Genomic DNA, 23,120 nt, shown 5'->3' on the forward strand with positions numbered 1-23,120 from the left:
CCCCGCGCAAAGTCAAAGGTTCCCCATGCCCGGGGCACTTTTGACAAAATGACTTTTTTTAAAACAAATTTTTAAAAAACGATGCATTTGTTATAACAGTTAAATGTATCTGTGAGTCTTATCTAGAATAGTCAATGCATCTTATAAATAAAAAAGTATTGGAATTCATATATAATATTCGGAAAAACAGACTTTTAAAAATTAAGTGTCAAATGTGCCCCAGTTTCCCCTACTTAGAATCAATTCCAAAGCACACAGACTACACCATCCCCCAACTACAATTCGACAGGAATTTCCAGATTTTTATACCTACCAGATATTTTTGGGAGGATAGGACATTCTTGGAGGATAAGTCAATCCACACAGATGGCTCAAAAACCAAAGAAGGGCTTGGTGGTGGTGTGTACTCTGAACGATTGAAATTAAGTCTCTCATTCCGCCTTCCCAATCATTGTAGCGTGTTCCAGGCGGAACTTTTGGCGATTAAGGAAGTCTTGTCTTGGCTCAAAGAAAACGTGATATCAACATCTGATATTGGTATTTTCTCTGATAGCTAGGCCGCTATCAAATCTCTGGACTCTGTCTCTACAAACTCTATAACAGTCCATAACTGTCGATCATCTCTAATGGAGATGGCGCAACAGTTTAATATTCACCTTTGCTGGGTGCCGGGCCATAGAGACATTCCAGGTAACTGTAAGGCAGATGAACTCGCCAGGAACGGTATAGTACAGCCCATCCTACCACGTTTGGCAAGTACTGGCATACCAATCGCTACTTGTAAACTGCTACTAATGCAAGACGCTGTGAGGAGGGCAGGCACCAGGTGGACCAACATCACCACGTGTCAAGCCACAAAAAACATCTGGCCAACACTGGATTTAAAACGTTCAACGTGCTTGCTCTCTCTAAGCAGATCGCATATAAGCTCGATAATAGGTGTCATAACCGGACACTGTCTAATAGGAAAGCACGCCACGAGACTAGGCGTATTCTCAAATGACTTTTGCAGAAGCTGTATGGACGAGGAAGAGGAAGAAACGGTTCTTCATCTTCATCTTCTCTGCATGCCCTGCTCTAGCTCGAAAACGCAAGAATTACCTAGGAGAATTCTTCTTTAACGATCTAAACGATCTAAATCATATCGGTATAATCAGCCTCTCACGTTTCGTAAGGGACTCTGGTTCCATTGAGCTTAAGAGGAAGTCTCAAGATTCATGTGGTATCACAATGGACCATTAAACTGGCCTAAGTGTGTCCGTTTCCATCTTGGACAGCCACTATAACCTAACCTAACCTAGCCTACTGGAAAGTTAAAAAATCTCCCTAACTATTAAGTCAAGTCTACTTTTATCAAAATGACAGTTGATCATGTTTTTTCATTTAACTGAAAGCTGAACTTTATTACTTTATGATTTATTTATTTTTTGCACAGCTTCATTTAATGTTTTGTCCAAAAGGTTTCCTTGAAAATTTGGAAAAGAAATAAGAAATATTTCTTTACAGTATAAAATACAAATCGTGATTGACTTGTAGCTTGCCTGAGGAATATTGTGTAGACAATAATTTGTTTGGTACTTTTTGTACTATGAACTTAGAGTAAAGGTTTGCGAAGTAAAGTTCTGAATTTGAAATTCATGACATTTGAAAAACTTACTAGTTGCTTAGGTCAAAATTTACGTTCAAAGAATGAAGTTGACTGCAAATGAAGTCCGTTATGTTGCCTAAACGTGCCCAATGTTGGATAAATTATTTTGATCCATACAAAAATTAAGTTTAATTAATCCACCTAAACAGAATTAATTATTAAATGTATGTAATTTTTGGAAATAGCAGTATTGGACTTTTTATTCCAAATGTAAGCAGAGGAATAAGAGAATCCTCAAACTGAGAGCTTCGGAGAAATGTTAGAAAGTGTTGTTCTTCCCCTAAAAAATGTTAATAACATTTTATTTTACAAAATAAATATTCGAAAATTTCATCAAATGAAAAAAAGCTGCGTTTCATATGTGGATCTAAATTGGTAGAATGAATGCTTTCATGTAAATGGACGAATACCGCGCAGTATTACCGGCGTTGCCGATATACACAGATTCACTTCGAATGAATAGCAGAATAGTAATTAATGAAAATCCAAGTTAAATTCACTTCGATGAAAAGCAGAATAGGCCTGTAAGTAACGTTCGATGCCAAACTAGTAAAATAAAATACTCATCTACAAGCAGCTCTTATGACCAGTCATCAACTACTCCTTTCCAGCATGGTTTTCAATCTCGAAGACAGCTATGAAGAAGCTTTTAGTATTCGAAAGGACAATTCTCAGAATTTGCTGTACTTCGACCAGCAGCGACGGAAACAATACATGAACAAACATCTATACTCTGAAGCCAAAATAATCCCGTTTGACAAATACCTAGTCCTGTCAGCGAAGAGACTTGTACGTGTAAGGGACTTCTTTTCTTACAATTAAACTTTATTTAAATAAAACAAAAAAATAATATATCAAGGCAACGCTGATTTACGATATTATGTTCAGCTTAAAGAAATATTATAAAAGAAAAGCTTTACACATATGTTTCGTTCGAAACATAAACTATGTTATGTATAAGGTTATCACTCAATGATAGATCGAATGATATTCAAACTGTTCTTATGTACAGAACTTAAAATCTATTGTTTCTTTGTTTTAAGAAAGCTTTCTTTTAAAATGATTGTCTTAATCTTAAGTACAGTCTGAATAAATAAGTCAAACGAAGAAGTTGTTTTTTTTTAATGTCTTTTGATTTGCTTGCTTAACCTTCCGAAGGCAAGGCTTTTTTGCCTTAGTGAATTACATCTGCTGTTGTTCATCGTCCCATCACCTTTTATAAAAAAAACAGTAATGAAACTGAAGATCAATTATTATAATTTATTAAAGATCAAGTATTTACATTGAAAGAAACTGAGAAAAGTATTCTTTTGAGGTTTTATAAAAAGTAGTGGGGTGATGGGCGACCCCACTTGCCGTCGGAAGGTTAAATATTTAAATTGCACGTTCAAATTATTTTAATTTTTTTTAATTTTGCATGCCGTTAATTTAATTAAATTAAACATTACATACGGAGCATCATCGACCACCCGAATCAATTAATGAGAAGGATGACCACTGAACAACGACATCCAGAACTAATGTACCTCAACCTCAACCAGGAATGAACACAATGAGAACGATAAATCAGCTGACTTAAAAAAAAAAGGTTGACACGTAATTGATATATGTTTTTATAATTTTTTTAAACTTAAGACACTTTGCCAATAAATGTAAATTTATCATAAGTATCATATAAATTAAAATTGTACAGTTGTGTTCATAAAAATATCAGTGCTCTCTAAATAAGACAAAAAGGCCTTCAATATCAACGTTATAATATATTTCATTAAACTTCTAATAGCAAACGGCAATATTTTATTCATAATAACAGAAAATTAGTACTATCGATTTTTTACCGTTAGATTTGTCACTGTAAAAAAACGTTTTTTAAATATTTGGCTGTTCATAAAAATAGCAGTGCATGACAAAGTACTGGATGTATTACGTAAGAAGTAAGAAAAACTGTAATAAGTTATACGAAAGTATACAAATAATGTTAGCTTACAATTAGTACTTTGTTGCATAACCATTGTTTTGTATGATGCTTCGTATCTACGTGCATCGAGTTTACTAAAACCTGACACCTCTTGACTGGCATTGCGTTCCACGAATCACGCACTGCTTCCCAACTGCTTTCGAATAGGTTTTGCTTTATGAACTGCGTTCTTAACATCCCCCCACAAATTTTTGATTGGATTAAAGTCGGGGGCTTGATCGGGCCACTCCATAACGAATAACTTCTTCTACGCAAACCATGATTTTGTCCTTTTTGACGTATGCTTTGGGTCATAGTCCTGTTGGTATACCCAAACCAACGGCATTTCCTCTTCAGCATGGGGTAATATAATCTCCTCCAGAATTTTCACATACTCGGTTGCATTCCTTATACCCTCGATGGGATAAAAGGCCCGACCCCGTAGTATGAAAAGCAGACCATATCATAATTTGTCCTCTATCATGCTTCACTGTTTTTATAGTGTACAATGGATCGTATGCTGCATTTTAGCGTTTTCTCGATGACCCAAAAGGGTGCTTTTATCGCTCCACAGAACATTCCTACATTTCTCTTTTGCCAAATCTCTATGCGCTTTAACAAACTTCATTCTCTTTGCACACGCCTTTTCGTCAAGAATGGTACCTTGCGTGGACTTTGGACCGGTAATTTCGCTTATAAAAGACGTTTTCGTATTGTGACAGTGTTAACAGACAGTTGAAGTCCATTTCTTATTTTCCTAGAGCCTATGGAAGGGTTCTGTTTGCTAACTGAACAATTTTTATGTCAGTTCTTTCAGTAGTCATCCTTTTTGGGCCTAGCGTTTTCGGTTTATTTTGCCATTTTAAGGCGTTACTGACCATTTTTGGTGAGCAGCCTTGGATGTATTGAATATTTTCGTAGGTTTTTCCCTTCAAACGCAGTTTCCCAATAAGTTTTCGAATTTCTTCCGTGCAGTGTCTTGAACGTCCCATTGTTTATTGTTGAGATAGTATTTATTAATTGTTTATATACTAGTATGTTACAAATACTTAAAACTTTAAATATTAAAATATTTACTTACCCAAAAATTAGAGTATAACTTCAAGCTAAAAGTCTAATATGAAAACGAAAGCCCGTTAGATGCAAGTAACATGTAAATTTTTTTTTGTAAGAATGTCCGTTTTTTTAAATAATTGCCAATCTAATAAAATTTGATCAGCACTGCTATTTTTATGAACACAACTGTATATATTATGTTCAATGAAACAAAATTCAATTCAAAAGTTAATGATTCATTTGATACATACTTATACAAATCCTGCAATGGGTACCTGGCACATAAATCTTACGGCTACCCGTGTATCCGATTACTCGGATAATACTTGTAAGCACCAGGTTCCCGGGTATTCATTCAATTGGTTATTTCCCGGGTTAGGTTAGGTTGGAATGGCTGTCCAGATGTCATTGACGCACGTAGACCTCAAGGGTCCATTGTGATACCACTAATGAGGTTACTCATGGGAGAGAAATGTGTTAATCGTTGCCAGTTCACTGGTATTATCGAGGAAGGGATTACCGAGAAAGTTATTTCTTCTAATGGAGAGTGCTGGACATGTTCATAGAAGGTGTTGGACTGTTTCTTCTTCCTTGTCCATGCAGCTTATACAAAAGTCATTTGTGTAGACCCCTAGCCTCAGAGCATGTCTTCCTATTAGGCAGTGTCCTGTTATTACTCCAATTGTAGAGCTTTGTCTGCTCAGAGATATGCTTGGCCATATTTGCTTGGTTGCTAGGCAGGTAGGCAGGTGGTACTCTAGCATTTGTTGGTTCTAGACCATATTGTTTGAGAATATATTTGCATGTAGCAAGTGGTGTTCCTATGTTATGTTTTTGTCTAACATTAGGCAGAAGTGTTCCGTTTTTGGCGAGCTCATCGGCTTTGCAATTTTTCGGAATGTCTCTGTGGCCCGGCACCCAAATGAGGTGAATATTTAACTGTTTCGTCATCTCATTCAGAGATGATCGACAATCGTGGACTATTTGAGAGTTTGTGGAGACAGACGCGAGAGATTTAAGAGCAGCTTGGCTGTCCGAGAAGATTCGTATATGCTTGCAAGATAAAACGTTTTCTTTGAGCCAGGATAGTGCTTCTTTAATCACCATTACTTCTGCTAATACGCTACATTAATTGGAAAGTCTATAGAATAGACTGAGATTCAGTTGTTCCGAATAAATACCACTTTCAACTCCGTGATCGGTCTTTGAACCATCTGTATAAAAGTGTACCGCATCGTCTTCCAGGGGTCTCTCTTCTTCTCAGGAGGATCTTGAAGAGATGGGCACATGGAAGCTTTTACCGAATACCATTTTTGGGGTGGTATAGTCTAAGCGATCTGGGATAGATCTGAAACTGTCTAGAATAGTAGTATGTCCAGTATTGTTACTGTTCCATTGAGAGGTGGCTCTAAGCCTCACACATGAGTTGGCAGCCACCATTTTGGAGAAGATGTCAAAAGGTGAAGGGTTTAAAAGCACTTCCAGTGCTGCGGTGGGTGTTGAGCGAAGTGCTCTTGTGATGCACATACCTGCTGACCGCTGGACTTTGATGAGCTTATTTAGATTTACCATCTTGTCCAGTGCGGTCCACCATACGACAGCTCCATAAATGAGTATCGGTCTGATTACCAAAGTGTATAGCCAGTGGGTTATTTTTGGGGAGAAGCCCCATTTTTATCATATGGCCTTTTTACAAGTAAAAAGCACTACAGTAGCCTTTTTTACTCTTTCATCAATATTTGCCTTTCAATTTAGTTTTTTGTCTAAAATAAGGCCTAAATATTTAGCTTGGTCGGAAAAGCTTAATGGTATTCCTCTAAACTTGGGTGGGCTAATCTGAGGAATTTTATATCTTCTCGAAAAGAGTATTAATTCTGTTTTATGTGGATTGACGTCCAAGCCACATTGCTTAGCCCATTTTGTTAGTCTATTTAAGGCATTTTGTAGGAGTTCCGAGAGAACTTGGGGGTGCTTTCCAGATACGGATATTGCAACGTCGTCAGCAGGTGCAATCACCTTGAAACCCTCTGCTTCCAATGATTACCCGGGTTAAATTAGAGCTCTAATAAAATGTCAGCACATTTTTTTTTAAATTTTATTGAAGAAATTACATAATTTTTTAAAAGTATTCGTATACGTTCCTCGGGAAAAAAAGTTAGTTAATTATTTTTTTCTTTTTAATTTATGTTCTTAAATTAACTATTGTTTTTACATTTAAAAAAATAAGTTTATTTCTTATAATTAAGTGTCTAGTTAGTTTAAATGATTCAAAAACATTTTTATATTGTATAAAAGTGGAATAATGTAATAGACTTCAATTCTATACAGCTAGGACGTATCATTTTGTTATTTATTTGGAATTTGTTTTTCTTTTTAAGTTTTCTTTTTAATATATGCATATTTAAAATAAACTATCACAATTATTATCAAATTTTATTTGCTAAGTTGGTTTTTGTTTTTTTTTCTTTATTTTTGATTAATGTCATATTTTTTTAATTTATAATAGTTATTTTGCAACAATGTTTACAAAGGGCTAATAACAACATATTGTGCGTATAGTTTTTGAGACCATTGTTTTGTTTATGGAAAAATACAACAAACAAAATGTGAACATAATTTTTATATTTTGAGCACGCTTTGAAAAAAAAAATGAATAATTCTTTTATATATAATAGAATCTTATAATTTGATTTAATCATCATCATAATACATTTTTTAGTATTATAGTTTGAACAATATACTGTTGGATTTATTTGTTTATTTTTTAAGAACTTATCACAAGTGATCTTTTTAATTAAAAACAATTTGGATTGAGTAACTGAGGAGGGAGTTTTACAGAAAGTGGGAAAGGATGGAAAAGTTTTTTTTTTCCAGTGTCATTTACTTTAATCACAAAACGCGTTTATATTATCTTAAGGAACGATTTGAACTTTGTTCAGCTCTTAAGAATTTTAGTTTACAACTTTATTTAGATGATATACAAGTTTATTACAATTATACCTTAGACACTTTGCTTCATTAAGAAGTGAGCAAGTTCATTTGTATATTTTCCACTAATTAAGTTTTTGTATGTACGTTGCTTGCGGTCAGAGTTTAAAGATTAATACAAATTTAAGTATGACTATAGTAATGGAATACTTTTAGGACTTTTTTTTAAAACATCTATTGAACTGAAGAAACTCAGGGGTGACGTTCTGAAAGCAAAAATAATTAAAACGTTTTCAGTCATGCAAACGATTTGCTACACATAGCTCAAAAAACATATAAATTCGATTGCACGCTTTACAAAATATCTTTACAACACAATTTCATTCGTTTTTGAAAAAGAAACAATTATTTTAGTTTTGCTTTTTGAAAATCTTGGCCCAGTTTTTGTTTCTTTAAATTTATATGGTCCAGAATAGATAAAAGACAGAACTACAATAAAATATTCTTAAAAATTATTCAAAATTCTAAAAAATATTAATAAAATTTTCCCAAGCATACAATTTATAAAAATATAATTAGTTGAAAATGAACAAACTAAATTATTTTTGAATTTATGATAAATAGTTATAAGTATTTCAATGTATATTTAATAAATTTAATCAAAACAAGAATGGCTAAGAAATGAAAATAAAAACTTAAAATCCGAATAAAAGTCGTAAGCCGAAATTCACAGTAGTTAAATTCCATCAAAATACTTGCTTTTCTTTATGTGGGAGAAAAAGTCCTGGACAAAATTACAAGTAAGGTACTTTGGCCCACTTTATATTCCTAACATTTATAATAATAATTGAGATGAAAAGAGTACATGGTTAATATATTTGATCAGATTTGAATAGAAGAAAAAAACGAATGTACTACTGTATTAGGTGCCGTAACAGCTCGTTCATAACTATGGTCTTAACTTAACTTACAACTCTCAACCATTCCAATGTGCTAGTCACATCAGGGATGAAGGACACTGAAATTCTATATGTAGAATCCGAACGGCTAGTTTCAGAAAGCATTTTTCATGACAAGAATCACTCTTTTAGAATTCTCAATTCCCCACAAGGGGCATGAAAAAAACTCAAGGTATCTAAGTTGTATCTAAGGAGTTTGAACATCCGTTACATTTTTTGTGAAATATATTTAGCAATTCAGTTGCTTTTGTTTAGTATTTTTCTATTATTAGTGCAGTTTAATCTTCTGTTTAAATTTTCCAAGTAAATTAATTTTGACCAACTATGAAAATTTGATAAAAATACTAACCATTTATGTACTTAAATTGTGTGTCGTATATATTGTGTCGTACAAAATTACTTAGAATAAGGAGATTTTAACTTTTAAAAGAAATTGTACGAATATCTAATTGAAACACTGGGGTGGAATCGGCTAAGATGATAGTTGACATCAATTCTTTGATAGTCAAATTCCGTCTGTGTAAGATGATTCAACTCAAATCAATTCGATTGAACAATTTCTGATTCAAATTGACAAAATTCGTTGTTGCCTTGGTGAAATTTTAAATTGATTCTTATAAAATATCTAAATAAAAGTTTCAAATTGGCTGATTTTGCATACAACTCTTACTTTTCTTGCTTTTTCCGAATGTAGTAGGCTTTGTCGGTCACAGGAATGTGTTTTTTAAAGAAACAAAGTGTTTTTGTAAGCGTCTGGTAGCTCTATTCGGAATAAACATATCTGACTATCACATTTTTTTGTGACATATTTTTAGGTATCAATTTGACTATCACCTTACGTAGATCAAATTCGACCATTTTGATTGCAATCACCTTAGCCGATTCCAACCCTGTATTTCATTATTGACAAAAAGTGGTACAAGTGCATAAGGCATTTGTTGGATAAGTATGCCATAGAGTGTATACATTTTTAAACTTAAAACAAATGTGTATCAACATATTAAGACAAAACTCTTGCACAAGAGCTCATGCTTCCTAACTTGTTTCCAACAACCCTCTTTGGTCTGTTTTTACTGGGACACATAGATTATAAACAACTATAAAAAAATATTCTTAAACAAAAGTAAGACATCAGCGGAAGCTACAAATACAAATAATAATCAAGTACTTCATTCCCTCCCATTAATCAAATTGAAAATTTGTGCCAATTATTTCAATACACCGGTTTTAACTAAAAACAAGGGCAAAATTTATAAAAAAAAAACCTCTATTAAATAACCAACACTGTTCTCCTCTTGTTAACTATTCAATATACTAAACTTATGCTTAACATGAAATTTTATTAAACAAAATATAAATTTAAATTTTAAGACTGATTTTAATGTAATGGTACTTAGCATTTCATACAAATAATTGTTATACAAATAGCAACCTTTTAACTTACAAAGATTAGATCACACTGGTGTTTTTAGTTGTCTTTCATTTTAGCAATAATAGTACAAAATCTAAATTATTATTTAATAATAAATTTAAAACCACACTTTAACTTTTCATTTTACATTTTTGCTCGTTTACGAGTTTTTTTCCAATAAGAACAAGATAATTAAAAAATAAAACAAATAACTCAATCCAAATGATTAATTATTCTATGTTAAGTTCCATTAGGCAAGTTTTGGGCTCGTCTGGCACTTTTAAGCTTTTTTTTGATCTCATTGGATATTATTTAGTTTATGCTATAGCTACTGCTAGCGGTTCCGTTTGGTTTTTCTATTGACATTTCCTTCAATGATGATCTATTAAAAAGAAATGTTTAATTGTTAAAAAACAAAAGATATTTGTAAGTGGGACATAAATTCTAATTGGTTCTGAGAAAATAGCTCAACATAACAGATACAAAGAATTAATTTGTTAAAAACAGGATTATTAACATTTTTAAATAAATCAATCATTAGTCAACCACCAAATTTAAATTAACTGAAACTAAAACCCGAAATGTTGAAGTCTTGTAATTAATTCAAAGAAGTTAAAGTAAAATGAAAAAAGAAAAAATATTTACTTACTTGTAGTATTTGACTAGCTTCGAATGCAGTTCCTGGTAAAAGAATAACCGGAGATGAAACGTGGCCTGATTCCACACACAACATGTTTGGATATTCATCGTCTCCAAAATCGGAAATTTCCCGAGCTTGATCTATCCATGGATTCCACACAACTAATAGAAAATTAAATATAATGATTTTATGGTAAAATTATTAGATCGAACATTTTCAAGGTTTAGTGGTTTATTTATTTTTTATTCAAATTCAGATTTCCTTTTAAATTGATCATATAATTATAGAATTTTTAAGATGAATTGTACTAGTCTTCCTGTTGACGAAATTAAATCATAAAAACATTTTAATCTGTTTTTAGAAGTTTAATAAAAACAGGTTAGGTTTAATGGGATGATCAGTAAAGACCGACAAATATCTCACTTTGAGTTCTGTGAATCCATTGTGCTCCTCAAGAAAGGAGAACGATTGGTTCAGCTATAGAAAAATCGGTGAGGATTTAGGTTTAGGGAACATTTTTGAATATGTCCTTGGTTAACAACAACAAGAATTTGGTTGAAATGTGAAAATGTATTTTCCTAATATTTGCATTCCTCTTGTAGCTATACTTGAGTGTTTGCAGATTGGGAGATATCTTCCCCTAATCTATATATATCTAATACCTATTCTATTCATAAGGGTGCACAATGAGTTGTGACGCGTTAGGATACCTATCAATTCAGACAACTGAAGACTGAATAATTGTAAAATGTATTTTGTATTTATTTTGGAAATAATCCCTGTAAGTTTTAATAGCCGATCAACTTGCTTACTTAAGGTGGCGCTACAGTCCTGTGTAAATTAGGGCCTCACTCAACAAACTTCTCCATCTAGCTCGGTCCCTAGCTAGATGTCTCCAGTTTCGCGCTCCAAGTTGGATAAGGTTACTTTCCACTTGTGCGCGCCACCTGATCCATGGTCTTCCTCTACAGCGCTGCCTGTGGGTGTGAATTCGAAGACTTTCCAGGCAAGAGCATTGGTTTCCATGCGCTCTACGTGATCCAGCCATCTTAGTCGTTGAACTTTTACCCTTCTGGCTACATCTACTGTACTGTCTACATTGCTGTACAGCCCGTACAGCCCGTCGTTCCATCTTCTCCTCCACTTCCATTCGATGCATACGGAACCGTAGATCACACGAAGAACTTTTCTCTTGAAACGATCTAAGGTTTCTTAGCCGAAAGAAACAGCTGTTAGCATGAGTTATTCTTCGTTTCATCTCAGCGCTGGTGTTGTTTTCTGCGTTTACAGCGGAGCCTAGGTAGACGAAGTCCTTGACTACCTCAAAGTTACGTCTATCGATGGTGACGACCACCGACCACCTGTTATTTGTAACTTCAATGAAACTTTGGTGGGAAAGCCCATTTCTTTGCTCATGGATTAATTCAATATGGCTAACATTATGCATTAATACGTGTTCGGCCAATTTGCCGACTTTTGAATTTCCACCAGTGTCATTGTCCTAGGAAGATACCCGCCTGAAGTACATAGTCGTTCCATAAATTCTGTTACACAACTTCAAGACCTTGTTGCTCAAAACATTCATTTGATATAAAATGTTTACCTTATTTTTCTAAATATTAACATTAGTAAGGAAGGAATAAATGTAACTTTGGATTCAGATTCGCTGATGTTACCATTGAGGGAGGCGCTAAAGAAAATAGAGTCGTAATAATAACATAGATATGAAATGAGTTCTGGCGAAATGTTCTCCTTTTAAAAACTACTAGGAATATTTTTTGGAAATTGAGTTCTTCTCCATGTTCCCATATTTTCAGGAGAAGATTACCACCCCAATAAGTTGTTGTCTGCGCGTCGCCCCTGCGCGAAAAATGAGCATGGAATAACTTTTTTTCAAATGAAAAGATTTTTAATGTTAAGAAGTTTAAAACAAAGAAAACGATACAATTTATGCGCATCATTATATCAGACTAACGATCATATCATCCTAAGGATCAAACTCACCAATCACTACCCTTCTATAATGGTTTGATTGATAGTCTCACTCCAAAGTGTCACATAACGCAAAAACGGTTGAAGAGTTGTACTATAGAAAAGTGGTAAAGGGTTTGGTAAATTGTTTAACAAATATCCTTTTCTTTTTGGTGAGAAAAACAAAGCCAAGACAACACAGAAGTTTCTAAGGGTCAATATTTTAAAGAAGCTTAAGATTGGCTTTCGGGAAGACTATATTTTAATCCCCAAGTTTATTTTTTGTAGTCAGAATTGGAGAGCATCCAAGACTTCTTTGGGGAATTGTTAAACACTTAAGATAGAGTAAACGGAAGCAGTGTCAAAAATATGAATTGAAACAGAGCGTGTGACTATAGTGTGATGGCCACAAAGTTTAAGGGCTGGCATTAAAGCTGAAGCCGATCATTTTCAGTAAAACTATTTTTTGAATTAAACTAAAATTATGACCAAATAAATGGAACAACAATGAATAGAAAATATTATATAATTCTTATCTTATGGTGTATGCTAGTAACATAACTTAAGGCACGACTACGTAGTATGCTGTATACTGAGGAGTCAAATGAAAAGTGAGATTTGTAGGTTAATTAAATAAAGGCATGTATTTATCTTCGCTACTTTTGGATTTTTAAAAACTAGACAAAACTGAGAATTTTCTGTAAGGTTAAATGACGAATCGAATCCAAAAAAATATATTTAGTGTTTTGGAAATAAAAACGAGAATGGACAATAATATCTGGACTTATTTGTGTAAGATAATTTGTTTTTGAGATTTTATAACAATAAAACCTTAGCATCTGATTTAATTAAGAATCATATAGAAATTTTTAATTACCAGTATCAGGAAAGTTATATTTATGCACTCGCATTTTTCTCCCAGAAACAACATTTGTTATGACATGTTCCTGAGGAGTTTGCTGGTAGATTCTATCGGTCCATTCACCAATAGTCACGACTTCTCTCCCTTCTTGATACAATGCTCCATCACGTGTCTAGAATATAAAACAAAATTTATTTTAACTTATGATTTCAAAAGTAAGCAGAATATTTAAGCTATAAAGTTTTATTAGTCGTTAAATGTTCAATTGAATTATATTGAGGCCATCCAAAAACTGAACATATTATTGTTAAAATTACAATTCGTTTGTTTTATTTTTGTCATGAACTCGCATATGAGAAATTATAAATTTTAAAGACTGTTTCGAAAACAATAGTCGATAATCAAACTTACAAAAATGAATATTTGTAAATTTTTGCTAAGCTTATCAATATTTAAATATTTATCTATCTAAAATATTGATTTTATTGTTTTTTTCCTTACTTTGTCAATAAATGTACATCCATGGAGGCCAGTTATTTGGCATCTACGGACATCAGGAACCTTTAAGTAGTTGTGCAGTAATAAGTTGAAGGTAAATGTGAGGTCCTTACTTGGATTGTACACACCAATGTGGAAATGAAGTTCTTTTTCACGTAAAATAAGACGGTAAGTTATTCGAAATCTGAAATTTGTATTTAATTATTATGTATCATCGGTAATTTAGTAAAGTTGAATGTTTTATAAAATTAATGTTTGTAAGTATAATGCTTACGGATAATTCCACATATTTCTTGTAAATTCAGTATCCATAAGTGAAAAAAGTGCTTCTACATCTCCATTGTGCAATCTTTCTGGTGGTCTTTCAAGTGTCCATCGGGTTATTCTTGAAAATCCGTGCTGTGGTCCTAGTGCCCACGGACCAAATTGAGCTAAGAAAAAGAAATTATTTATTTTATATATGTGAAATATTTTTGTATAAATGCTCTTTCTTACGAAAAACAAATGGAATCCCTCCTCGGATAGCCTTTTTTCCATCGAAAGATGCTAGCTTACTGTAAGATAATAAGGAAAATATACCCATTAGTTTAAGAGTATTTTCAAAAAGATATGTATATCAATCCATACGATAAGAAAATGAACTTCATGCCAATGCTTTTCGTTTTTTTTTCTACAATAATATCAATATTTACGTTTTACATGAAACAAACTTATATAGCTCTTAATCATTTGTTGTTTTTGTATGAGAAATGTATAAAAAAGGGTACAAATTCAGTTCATCCAAATATCTCACGAAAAAATGGCTGTATAGAAATAGAAATGTGTAGATATACGCACTCTTATACTTAATTCAACAGTGTGGCCGGTTTTTTTTCAGTTTTGGTCGGCGATAAGCGTTCAAAAATGATCATTTTCCGATTTTGAGGTCGAAATGATAACCACATAGGTAATACATGAAAATAATAAAAAATGTTTTACTTTCAGCCTTCTGCTTGCCACCGGCATTTTAAGCCTTTTCAAATGCATTTTTCAAACCTTAATACTTTTTTCTATATCAGAGGACTTTTCCTGATTAAAATGTACATCTTAGACGATCTTTGGGATGCATCTTTAATTTTGGCATAATCAATGAATACAAAACCCCCATTACATCATAAAATTGAATTAAAAGCAAACACTTTATTTATAAATTGATTTTATAGAAAAATTCATTCATCATCAGATTCATCGGATGAAAAATTCAATATAATGGGTTCACTATCAATGTCTTTACTTTAATTTTCGTTTACAATTAATTTTTAATGGTTTCTGGAACCGCAATTCGGTAAACCTATTTGTTTTCCTCGTTGAACTGAAAATGGGAAATCTGTATGCCTGTATCTGTATATTATGTGTTGGGAAAAATAATGGAAACAATTTCGTGTTCATTCTTTTTAACACATAAAAGGTATTTGTGAAGAGTAGGAAAATAAAAACGACACAGATAGATTTTTTATCAACCAATTTTGAGGGGTGCTTCGGGTCATTATCCTGCATTAAAAAAATAAAGTAAATTGGGTGGCGCGACAGTCCGTTGAGAACCAAGGCCTAGTGACTTACAACTCTCAACCATTCCTGTGTGCGAGTAATGTTGTCAGGAATGGAGGGGACCTACAATTTATATGCCGACTCCGAACGGCTAATTTTGAGAAAGCACTTTTTCATGACAAGATTTACTCTTGGAGAATTTGTCAATTCCTCGCAAGAGGCAGTACCCGTGAAAAGACTTTAGATGGCATAGGCAGGGATCGAACCCAACACCTCTAGCATGACAGTCCAACGCAATAACCATCATGCCACGGGTACCACATTATCCTGCATTAACTCCCATTTAATTAGCACCTCCTCTTCATATTAGAATGAATGAATTTAAGATATGGACATAATCCATAACGCACATCTTATCCTTGATTCAAAATATTGGACCAACACCAGACGCTGAAAAGCACCTCCAAATCATCTTATTCCACCAACGTGTTTCACTTTCTTCTTTGTGTATTTTGGGTTAAATTCCTTGTTCTTTAGCTTTCTCACAATAAATTTTTCCATCGGAACCAAAAAAAATTGATCTTCGTTTCATCCGACCACAAAACTTTATTCCAATTAGAGTGATGTAAGTGTTTGTTGGCAAAGCCAAGCTCTGTATAATGTTTTTCTTGTTCAAAAACGATACTTTTTGTAGAATTCTAACAGGAAGACTTGTTTGTTCTTTTGGGCTTGAATGTACGATTTAAATGATGTTCAAATGGTAGACATGTGCATTCAAGAGGACACAAGCGTCCACAGGTTTTTCTCAAAACCCACCTCTGTCTATCAACTCCTACTCTAACTCCCCGCTGTGAACATCGGGTGCCTAGTACCTCAACTGGAGATTGGGTTCCAACCCCAGTGAAAAGTTGTTGGGGGCAGCAAACAAGAGAGGGGGGGAGAGGTGTTTCCACTAAGGCACCTCTCCTTATCCAGGCGGCAGCGGACGAATTCTCGAGTTAGAATCAACGGTGGCGTCTACAGTTCCAGTAAGGTTGAACTACTTAGTGAACACCTTATAGGGCTTCTTCGACATATTCGGAGCCCAGGCCTGTAAGGAGCGGTTTATCCGGCTCCCCTTCCTTGGAGTTATACTAAGGATCTGGCCCCCCAGGTTGGGGGTTGTGCCGTCGGGGTGACTTCTCCAAATTATATAACGGCGATGACGAACCGAATTCCGCTGTAAGGGAGATAGAACCACTCAACCTCGGCGACGCAGATCAACAATTCCGCCTACCCGACCTTGACGAAGTGAAGATAGCTATATCTAAACTTAAGTCAAACAAAGCTGCTGCAGCTGACGGCATCGCTGCCGAACTATTCAAAGCAGCAGGCGATGACTTGGTACGGAACATGCACCAACTCATCTGCAAAATATGGTCGGAAGAAAGCATGCCCGATGAGTGGAATCTCAGCATAGTGTGCCCGATACATAAGAAAGGAGACCCTCTAAACTGCGCCAACTACAGAGGCATCAGTCTCCTTAACATTGCGTATAAGTTCCTCTCTGCCGTATTATGTGAACGTCTGAAGCCATTCGTCAACAACCTGATTGGTCCTTATCAGTGTGGCTTCAGACCAGGAAAGTCCACTATCGACCAAATATTCACATTACGGCAGATCTTGGCAAAAACCCAGAAGCTTCAAATCGATACCCACCATCTCTTTATCGATTTTAAATCCGCGTGTGACAGCATCTATAGGGAAGAGCTCTACCGAGCAATGTCTAGTTTTGGCATCCCTGTCAAACTTATCCGTTTGTGTAGAATGACGATGGAGAATGCACGCTGCTCTATCAAGGTCGGAAAAGATCTTACCGATTCATTTGATGTCAAAAAAGGTTTTAGACAAGGCGATGCACTGCCATGCGACTTCTTCAACATCGTTCTGGAAAGAATTGTGCAAAACTCAACCTTCAACACTAGAGGCACAATCTTCCAAAGGTCCATCCAATTACTCGGATACGCAGATGATATTGACATAATTGGAAGATCAAAGCATGATGTCAGTGGAGCGTTTTTGAGCATTGCGACGGAAGCGAAGAAGATGGGTTTAGTGGTCAATGAGGGCAACACCAAGTATATGCTGTCATCAAAAAAGGACACTGAACGATGACGTCTTGGACAAAACGTCACCATGGACAGCTATAACTTTGAGGTAGTTAAGGACTTTGTTTACCTAGGCACCGCTATTAATGCAGACAACGACACCAGCGCTGAAATCAAACGAAGAATTACTCTTGAAAATCGCTGCTTCTTTGCACTTAGAAGGCAATTGAGAAGTAAAGTCCTCTCTCGAGCATGTAAAATCACCATCTATAAGACACTCATCATCCCGGTTCTCATTTATGGCCCTGAGGCCTGGACCCTGTCAAAGAAAGATGAGAGCGTCTTAGGATGCTTCGAGAGAAAAATTCTTCGGGCGATTTTTGGTCCCGTACGCATAGATGGAGAATGGAGGAGAAGATATACCGACGAGCTGTACGGGCTGTACATATAAATTTAAATACTTTTTTCTTGGAACAGTTTAAGGTTTTCGCAAATTCAACTATCGTTTTTCCAGTTCGCCTTAGTTTTTTCAAGGGAGTATTATGTTTTATGTTACCCACACCCATATTTATTAAAATAATATATGACCTTTAAAAATGTTGTCTAGTATCGAATACAAAACATCTGACAAACTAAAAAACAATCTCAAAAAGCCTATTTTCATACAAAAAAATTGATCCCTATTTTAGAACTATAATTAATGTAGCTTGTTTCTATAATTTTTTCTGGCGAAATCATCATTGTCCTCATACGTTTTGACCGTTAAGTAGAAACAATAAGTTGTTTTCACGAAACAATTTACCATTTAAGAGTATTATTAGGTACTATTTAAACATAGAATAACTAACGACAAAAGACCTAATTGTTAAAAACATATTGAGTATTGAAAATGATGTAGATATGAATTGTTTCTATTATTTTTTCCAACACTGTAGTTGCGACGATTTTTGTGTTGCATTAAAACGCTTTTACTTGGCGGCAATGAAATTCGTTCAAAACCTGCAGACAAAATGTTTAAGCATATAATTACCATAATATTTAAAACTTTTAACTAACTCTTAATTTTTGGTCCGAAGTAGGTTAGCATGCTTTGTAAAGCAACTTATATTGTGCTTCATTTACTTTGAGGGCCGTTGTTTTACATTATGTGTAAACAAACGCCTGATATTTTGGTATTTCATTTTTTTTATGCTGAAGAACGCATTTAAAAAAACTATTTAAATTCATCTGGGAAGCAAAAGGCTGTGACCAAAATGTCTTGGATTTATATTTTTGTAAACAGGGAATTTTAAGATTTTGTGATATATCACTCACGTGATTTATTTATTTCGACCTCAAAATCTGAAAAATGAGCATTTTCAAGAGGGGGAAAGGGGGCCACCGGGCCTGGGATTTTCTAGGGGCCCGTAATATTGAAAGCAATGAGGAGAGTGTTTTTTTTTGTCTTCAATATACTCCACATTCATCATCAACATACCTATTCCCACTTATTTTTAGGGGCCCAAAAATTTAAAAGCATTCATGCTTTCGCAATCAAGCCCCTGTTTGCAAGTTATCTACAAATCTATCAGTCACAAGCTTCCCGATCTGGGCTCCTCATTATTATTGGCGCACATTTATGTTAATATTTAATGATAAATTGGGCAATTCTGAAATATTGAAAGAAAGCTATAATAAATTATTTCGCTTTCCTTTTTAAGTTTAATGTAAATTTCAAACTTATTTTATTTTGAATATTTTTAAAGTCAAAACAAGAAGTCCAGCAACTTAAAACAAAACACAAATATTAAATTCGGTTTCTGTTTTTATAAAGTTTCTTTTCTTCTATTTTTGTTTCTGAAATATGAACGTACCATATCAATAGAAATTAAATTTAAAAAAAGGCAAATATGATTTTTCCGTCCCAGGCCCGGAATTCTTCGCGGCGGTCCTGAACAACTTGTTAAAAATTGGAAAAATTTAATTTTCGATAGGATTTCGTTACCGAGCTATGATTATTGATTTCTTATGTCAAAAATTGAAAAGAATTGATGTGGACAACGTTACGTGCAACACCAGCTGAAAAGCAATCGAAATTTTGCAGAACTTTTTCTTGACGGTGTTATAACTTATATCTCGGAGAAATAACAACCATATTTTCAACCGTGATCTTTTATGATCATGATTTAACACCTTTAAAATTGGTATCTTTTGGACCATGTGAAAGATAAGATGTTTCACAATTGAGGACACATAGTGTGCATATTATAAATTAAATAAATTAGGTGGCGTAACAGCTCGCTCCTGTGTATGAGTAAAGTCAGGGCTGAAAGGGGCCAATAGTTTTAATGCCAGAGCACTTTTCATGACAAGAATTTCTCTTGCAGGATTAGACAATTCTTCACAAAGGGCAGTACTTCATAAAAAATATATTAGGCTGCAACCTTAATTGGCTTATATAGTTTTGCAATGTTTATTGCAAAACTAAACTAAACTTAAACAAGAAATTAAACATCCCTGGATTACTTTTAAAGAATAATCTCGTTGTAAATATTAAATTGAAAAACTTTGTTGTAAAAACTGTAAAAAATATCAATGCAAATATTTAGTCAAATTAAAAAAAAATCAAGTGACGATTTCTTACAATCATTAGAATTTTACCTATATACTCCTCGTTTTCGCAACAGCTGAATTTTTATGATTATTGACTCAGTAATAGCGACTGTTCAAAAGTTTAACGCGATGAGCTCAACTTTTGTTTTTATATGCATGCATATACTTATTTAAATGTGCGAATTTCCGGCGAGGTCCTAAAGACAAAGGCGTGCTAATTGCATGAAAAAAAAAAATTAAAGAGAGGTCAGGATCTTTTAATGCGATGAAAAATTTTAAGAAAAGACACGAAATACGCCTGTTGAAAATTTGTGGAAAAAAAACTTTCAGAAAAACTTTCAAATTTTTAACGCCGATGAATCTGGGTTATTCTACCGACTTATGCCCAACAAAACCCTTGTAGCTATTAAGAAATCCTCGGCCAACAAAAGCGCTCTTACTTTTAAATAACGTTCCTTGTCACCCAAAAGATGGTGTGTAGATGGCAAATTGCTCTGCTATTCTTCAGCCAATGGACCATAACGTTATAAATTTAACAAAATTGCATTCCAAAAAATGTCTATTGGCATTCTTAGTTGGATGTGATTGATCAGACCTTGAATTAAAAATTAAAGCACCTTCAAAATGCAATTTGCCTTCTATCCAACGCATGGAACGGCATTGCAGGCAGATCCAATCAAAAAATGTTTGGAATGATTTGATGACCTCTCATACTGATTTTGAAAATGAGGATGAGCTACCTTTAAACACAGTTCGAGCTCAAATTATAAATGAAAACACGGTTGTAGAATCCATATCAACTCTTTTCAATGAAATTTCCGTCAACCAATCCATTTCAAATGAAGAAACGTATGATTGGGTACGCGAAACGATTTACAACAATGAGGAAGTCATGTTGTATTAAATAAGTGTTGGTTTTCTAATTTTCACTTTGCATATCGAAAAAGAACAATTTCTAAGGTCAATATTGAGAAGTTATCAGTGTGAGATTCCAGTCTCTTTTTCAAATTGAATTACATAAATAGACGAGCGATTGTAATCTTTGGTGGAATCGAATTTTACAGTGGACACGTTTGAAATGGAAAAATCGGGATAGTACCATTATTTCTACCATATACTTATAAACTCAACTCCACCAATTAAAATACACACACATACAAATTTGCACAAATAGAGATACCAACAAGGTTTTCCACTTTTTACTATTTATCTGAATTTTAGATATTTGTTTTCAAAATTTCCTACAACGATTACAGTATGACAGTCCAATCAAAATTGGGCTATATTTACACCAAATCTTATTTAGGGCCATTTTCCGCTCTTAGAAATAAATCATATAACAAAACATTGAAGTAATAACCTAAACAATCTTTCAAATGAATTTGTTTTCGGAAATCGGGAATATATCGTTATACAATTGTTAACTCTGCCTGTCAACAATGCTATACAAAAATATACTGTAGAAGCTTTGCACACTAATTTGAAATAATAAATAAATTAAACCAAACATTGTATCAATGCAATAAAGACAATGGCGGTGATTGATGCACAATATTTTCAACAGCTTAAATGTAAAACATTAGTATTTATGTAATTTTTCATTGTTTTGCTTGTATTCAAAATAAAAGTAAATCTTTTTGATCGATGTTTTCAATGGACTACTTTTTCAATTCCAGTTTTAGACCATTAAATATTTTTAGTTTGAGTTTAAGACATGGCAACCCTAATACCAACCGACCACAAGTATTATTATTATTATGCTCGTAGGTACATAGTTTTTGTTTGCTAAAAGGAATTTCAACAAAACTTAACGTTCATAAAAACTATCTATCAAATGGATGAGAGAGTATTATTTATTTATTACATTTAACACATACACATTATTGCAGCAAAAAGGTAGAAATCTTTGTGTATAGTTGTACATAGTGAGCGAGGCAATAAAAAGGAAGGACATACTATAAAATTAAATACGAGTTCTGCACATCGTTGGAGGATAAACTGCTCATCACTTGGCTACCCTTTTGTATTGTTGATATGGGTTGTTCTGTATTAATGAGCGCAATCTTTGGTTGAATTTTTATTTAAACTCCAAGAAGAATTGTCTGAACTTTATTCATGAGAAGGTTTTTTTCGGAAATCTTATTTGAATACTTACAAGCTACCTCTTAAATGCATAATCGAGGCATCTCGGCTAACTATAACTCCTTTATTCAATATAAGATTCTTTTGAAATGTTGTAAAGAAAAGAATTAAATGTTCACTGTCCATCAGTGGCTTCGATGTTATCTTAAAATATTTCTTCTTTCAGAATTAAAAATTATAATAAGGTCCATGACTTAATGTTACTTGCCAATATAGTCATACGCATTTCGTTCACGAATAAGTACTCAAATTAGTGCCCAAAATGTGATTGTCTAAGAGAATTGTTTGCATCTTGCTCGGAAAATAATAAAAAAAGGGGTCCAAAAACTGGAATGGCTTTTGTTTTGTGGTCTTTTCCAAAATATCTAAAACAAATCTCCCTTGCAAGCTGTCAAAATTCAATATTTATGTTAAATGGCTGCTTTTGAAATTGAAAAAAATTTGATTGGTTTTATTTTTTTATCATATAAAACACTATTCAAACAAGTGGTGAATTTATAGATTGTGTAGGGAGCTTTATTTTAGATGAAATTGATACTCTCTGCACAAACAACTTGAAAGGCAAAGGCTTGTGAAGTAAATTTGCAAGTTTGAATTTAATAACATCTGAAAATCTAGCTAGATAGTTTCTTTGATCTTTTTTGTCTCCTGACCGTTCCCAGTATGGACCTTAGAGCTCTTACCTTTGATGTCGATAGTAAAAACAGGTTAATTTACTGTTACACATAAATTGAACATTTTTTGTTTATAATAAGCATACACTCAACGGTTTTTTTATAGTCTTAATATGCCAAGGACGCTGCACGAATAAAGGTATACGTTCAACATAAGGTGTCGGTGTG

At 33.8% G+C, this 23,120-nt stretch overlaps 1 protein-coding gene across 1 annotated transcript in view; it reads right to left on the reverse strand.

Moving 5' to 3' along the window:
• Window positions 1-9,057: 9,057 nt before the first annotated feature.
• The window catches only part of LOC129949446 (uncharacterized), a 46,714-nt gene continuing 32,651 nt past the window's right edge, over window positions 9,058-23,120 (reverse strand). Inside the window, exons 3-8 of the mRNA XM_056060914.1 lie at window positions 14,426-14,484; window positions 14,205-14,361; window positions 13,934-14,114; window positions 13,448-13,604; window positions 10,609-10,760; window positions 9,058-10,341 (exon numbers count right to left, since the gene is read on the reverse strand). Of these exons, the coding sequence (XP_055916889.1) occupies window positions 10,294-10,341; window positions 10,609-10,760; window positions 13,448-13,604; window positions 13,934-14,114; window positions 14,205-14,361; window positions 14,426-14,484 (754 nt within the window). The 3' untranslated portion in view covers window positions 9,058-10,293. The remainder of the gene's footprint in view (window positions 10,342-10,608; window positions 10,761-13,447; window positions 13,605-13,933; window positions 14,115-14,204; window positions 14,362-14,425; window positions 14,485-23,120) is intronic.

The sequence above is a fragment of the Eupeodes corollae genome, chromosome 3, assembly GCF_945859685.1.
Source record: "Eupeodes corollae chromosome 3, idEupCoro1.1, whole genome shotgun sequence".
Classification (NCBI taxonomy): domain Eukaryota; kingdom Metazoa; phylum Arthropoda; class Insecta; order Diptera; family Syrphidae; genus Eupeodes; species Eupeodes corollae.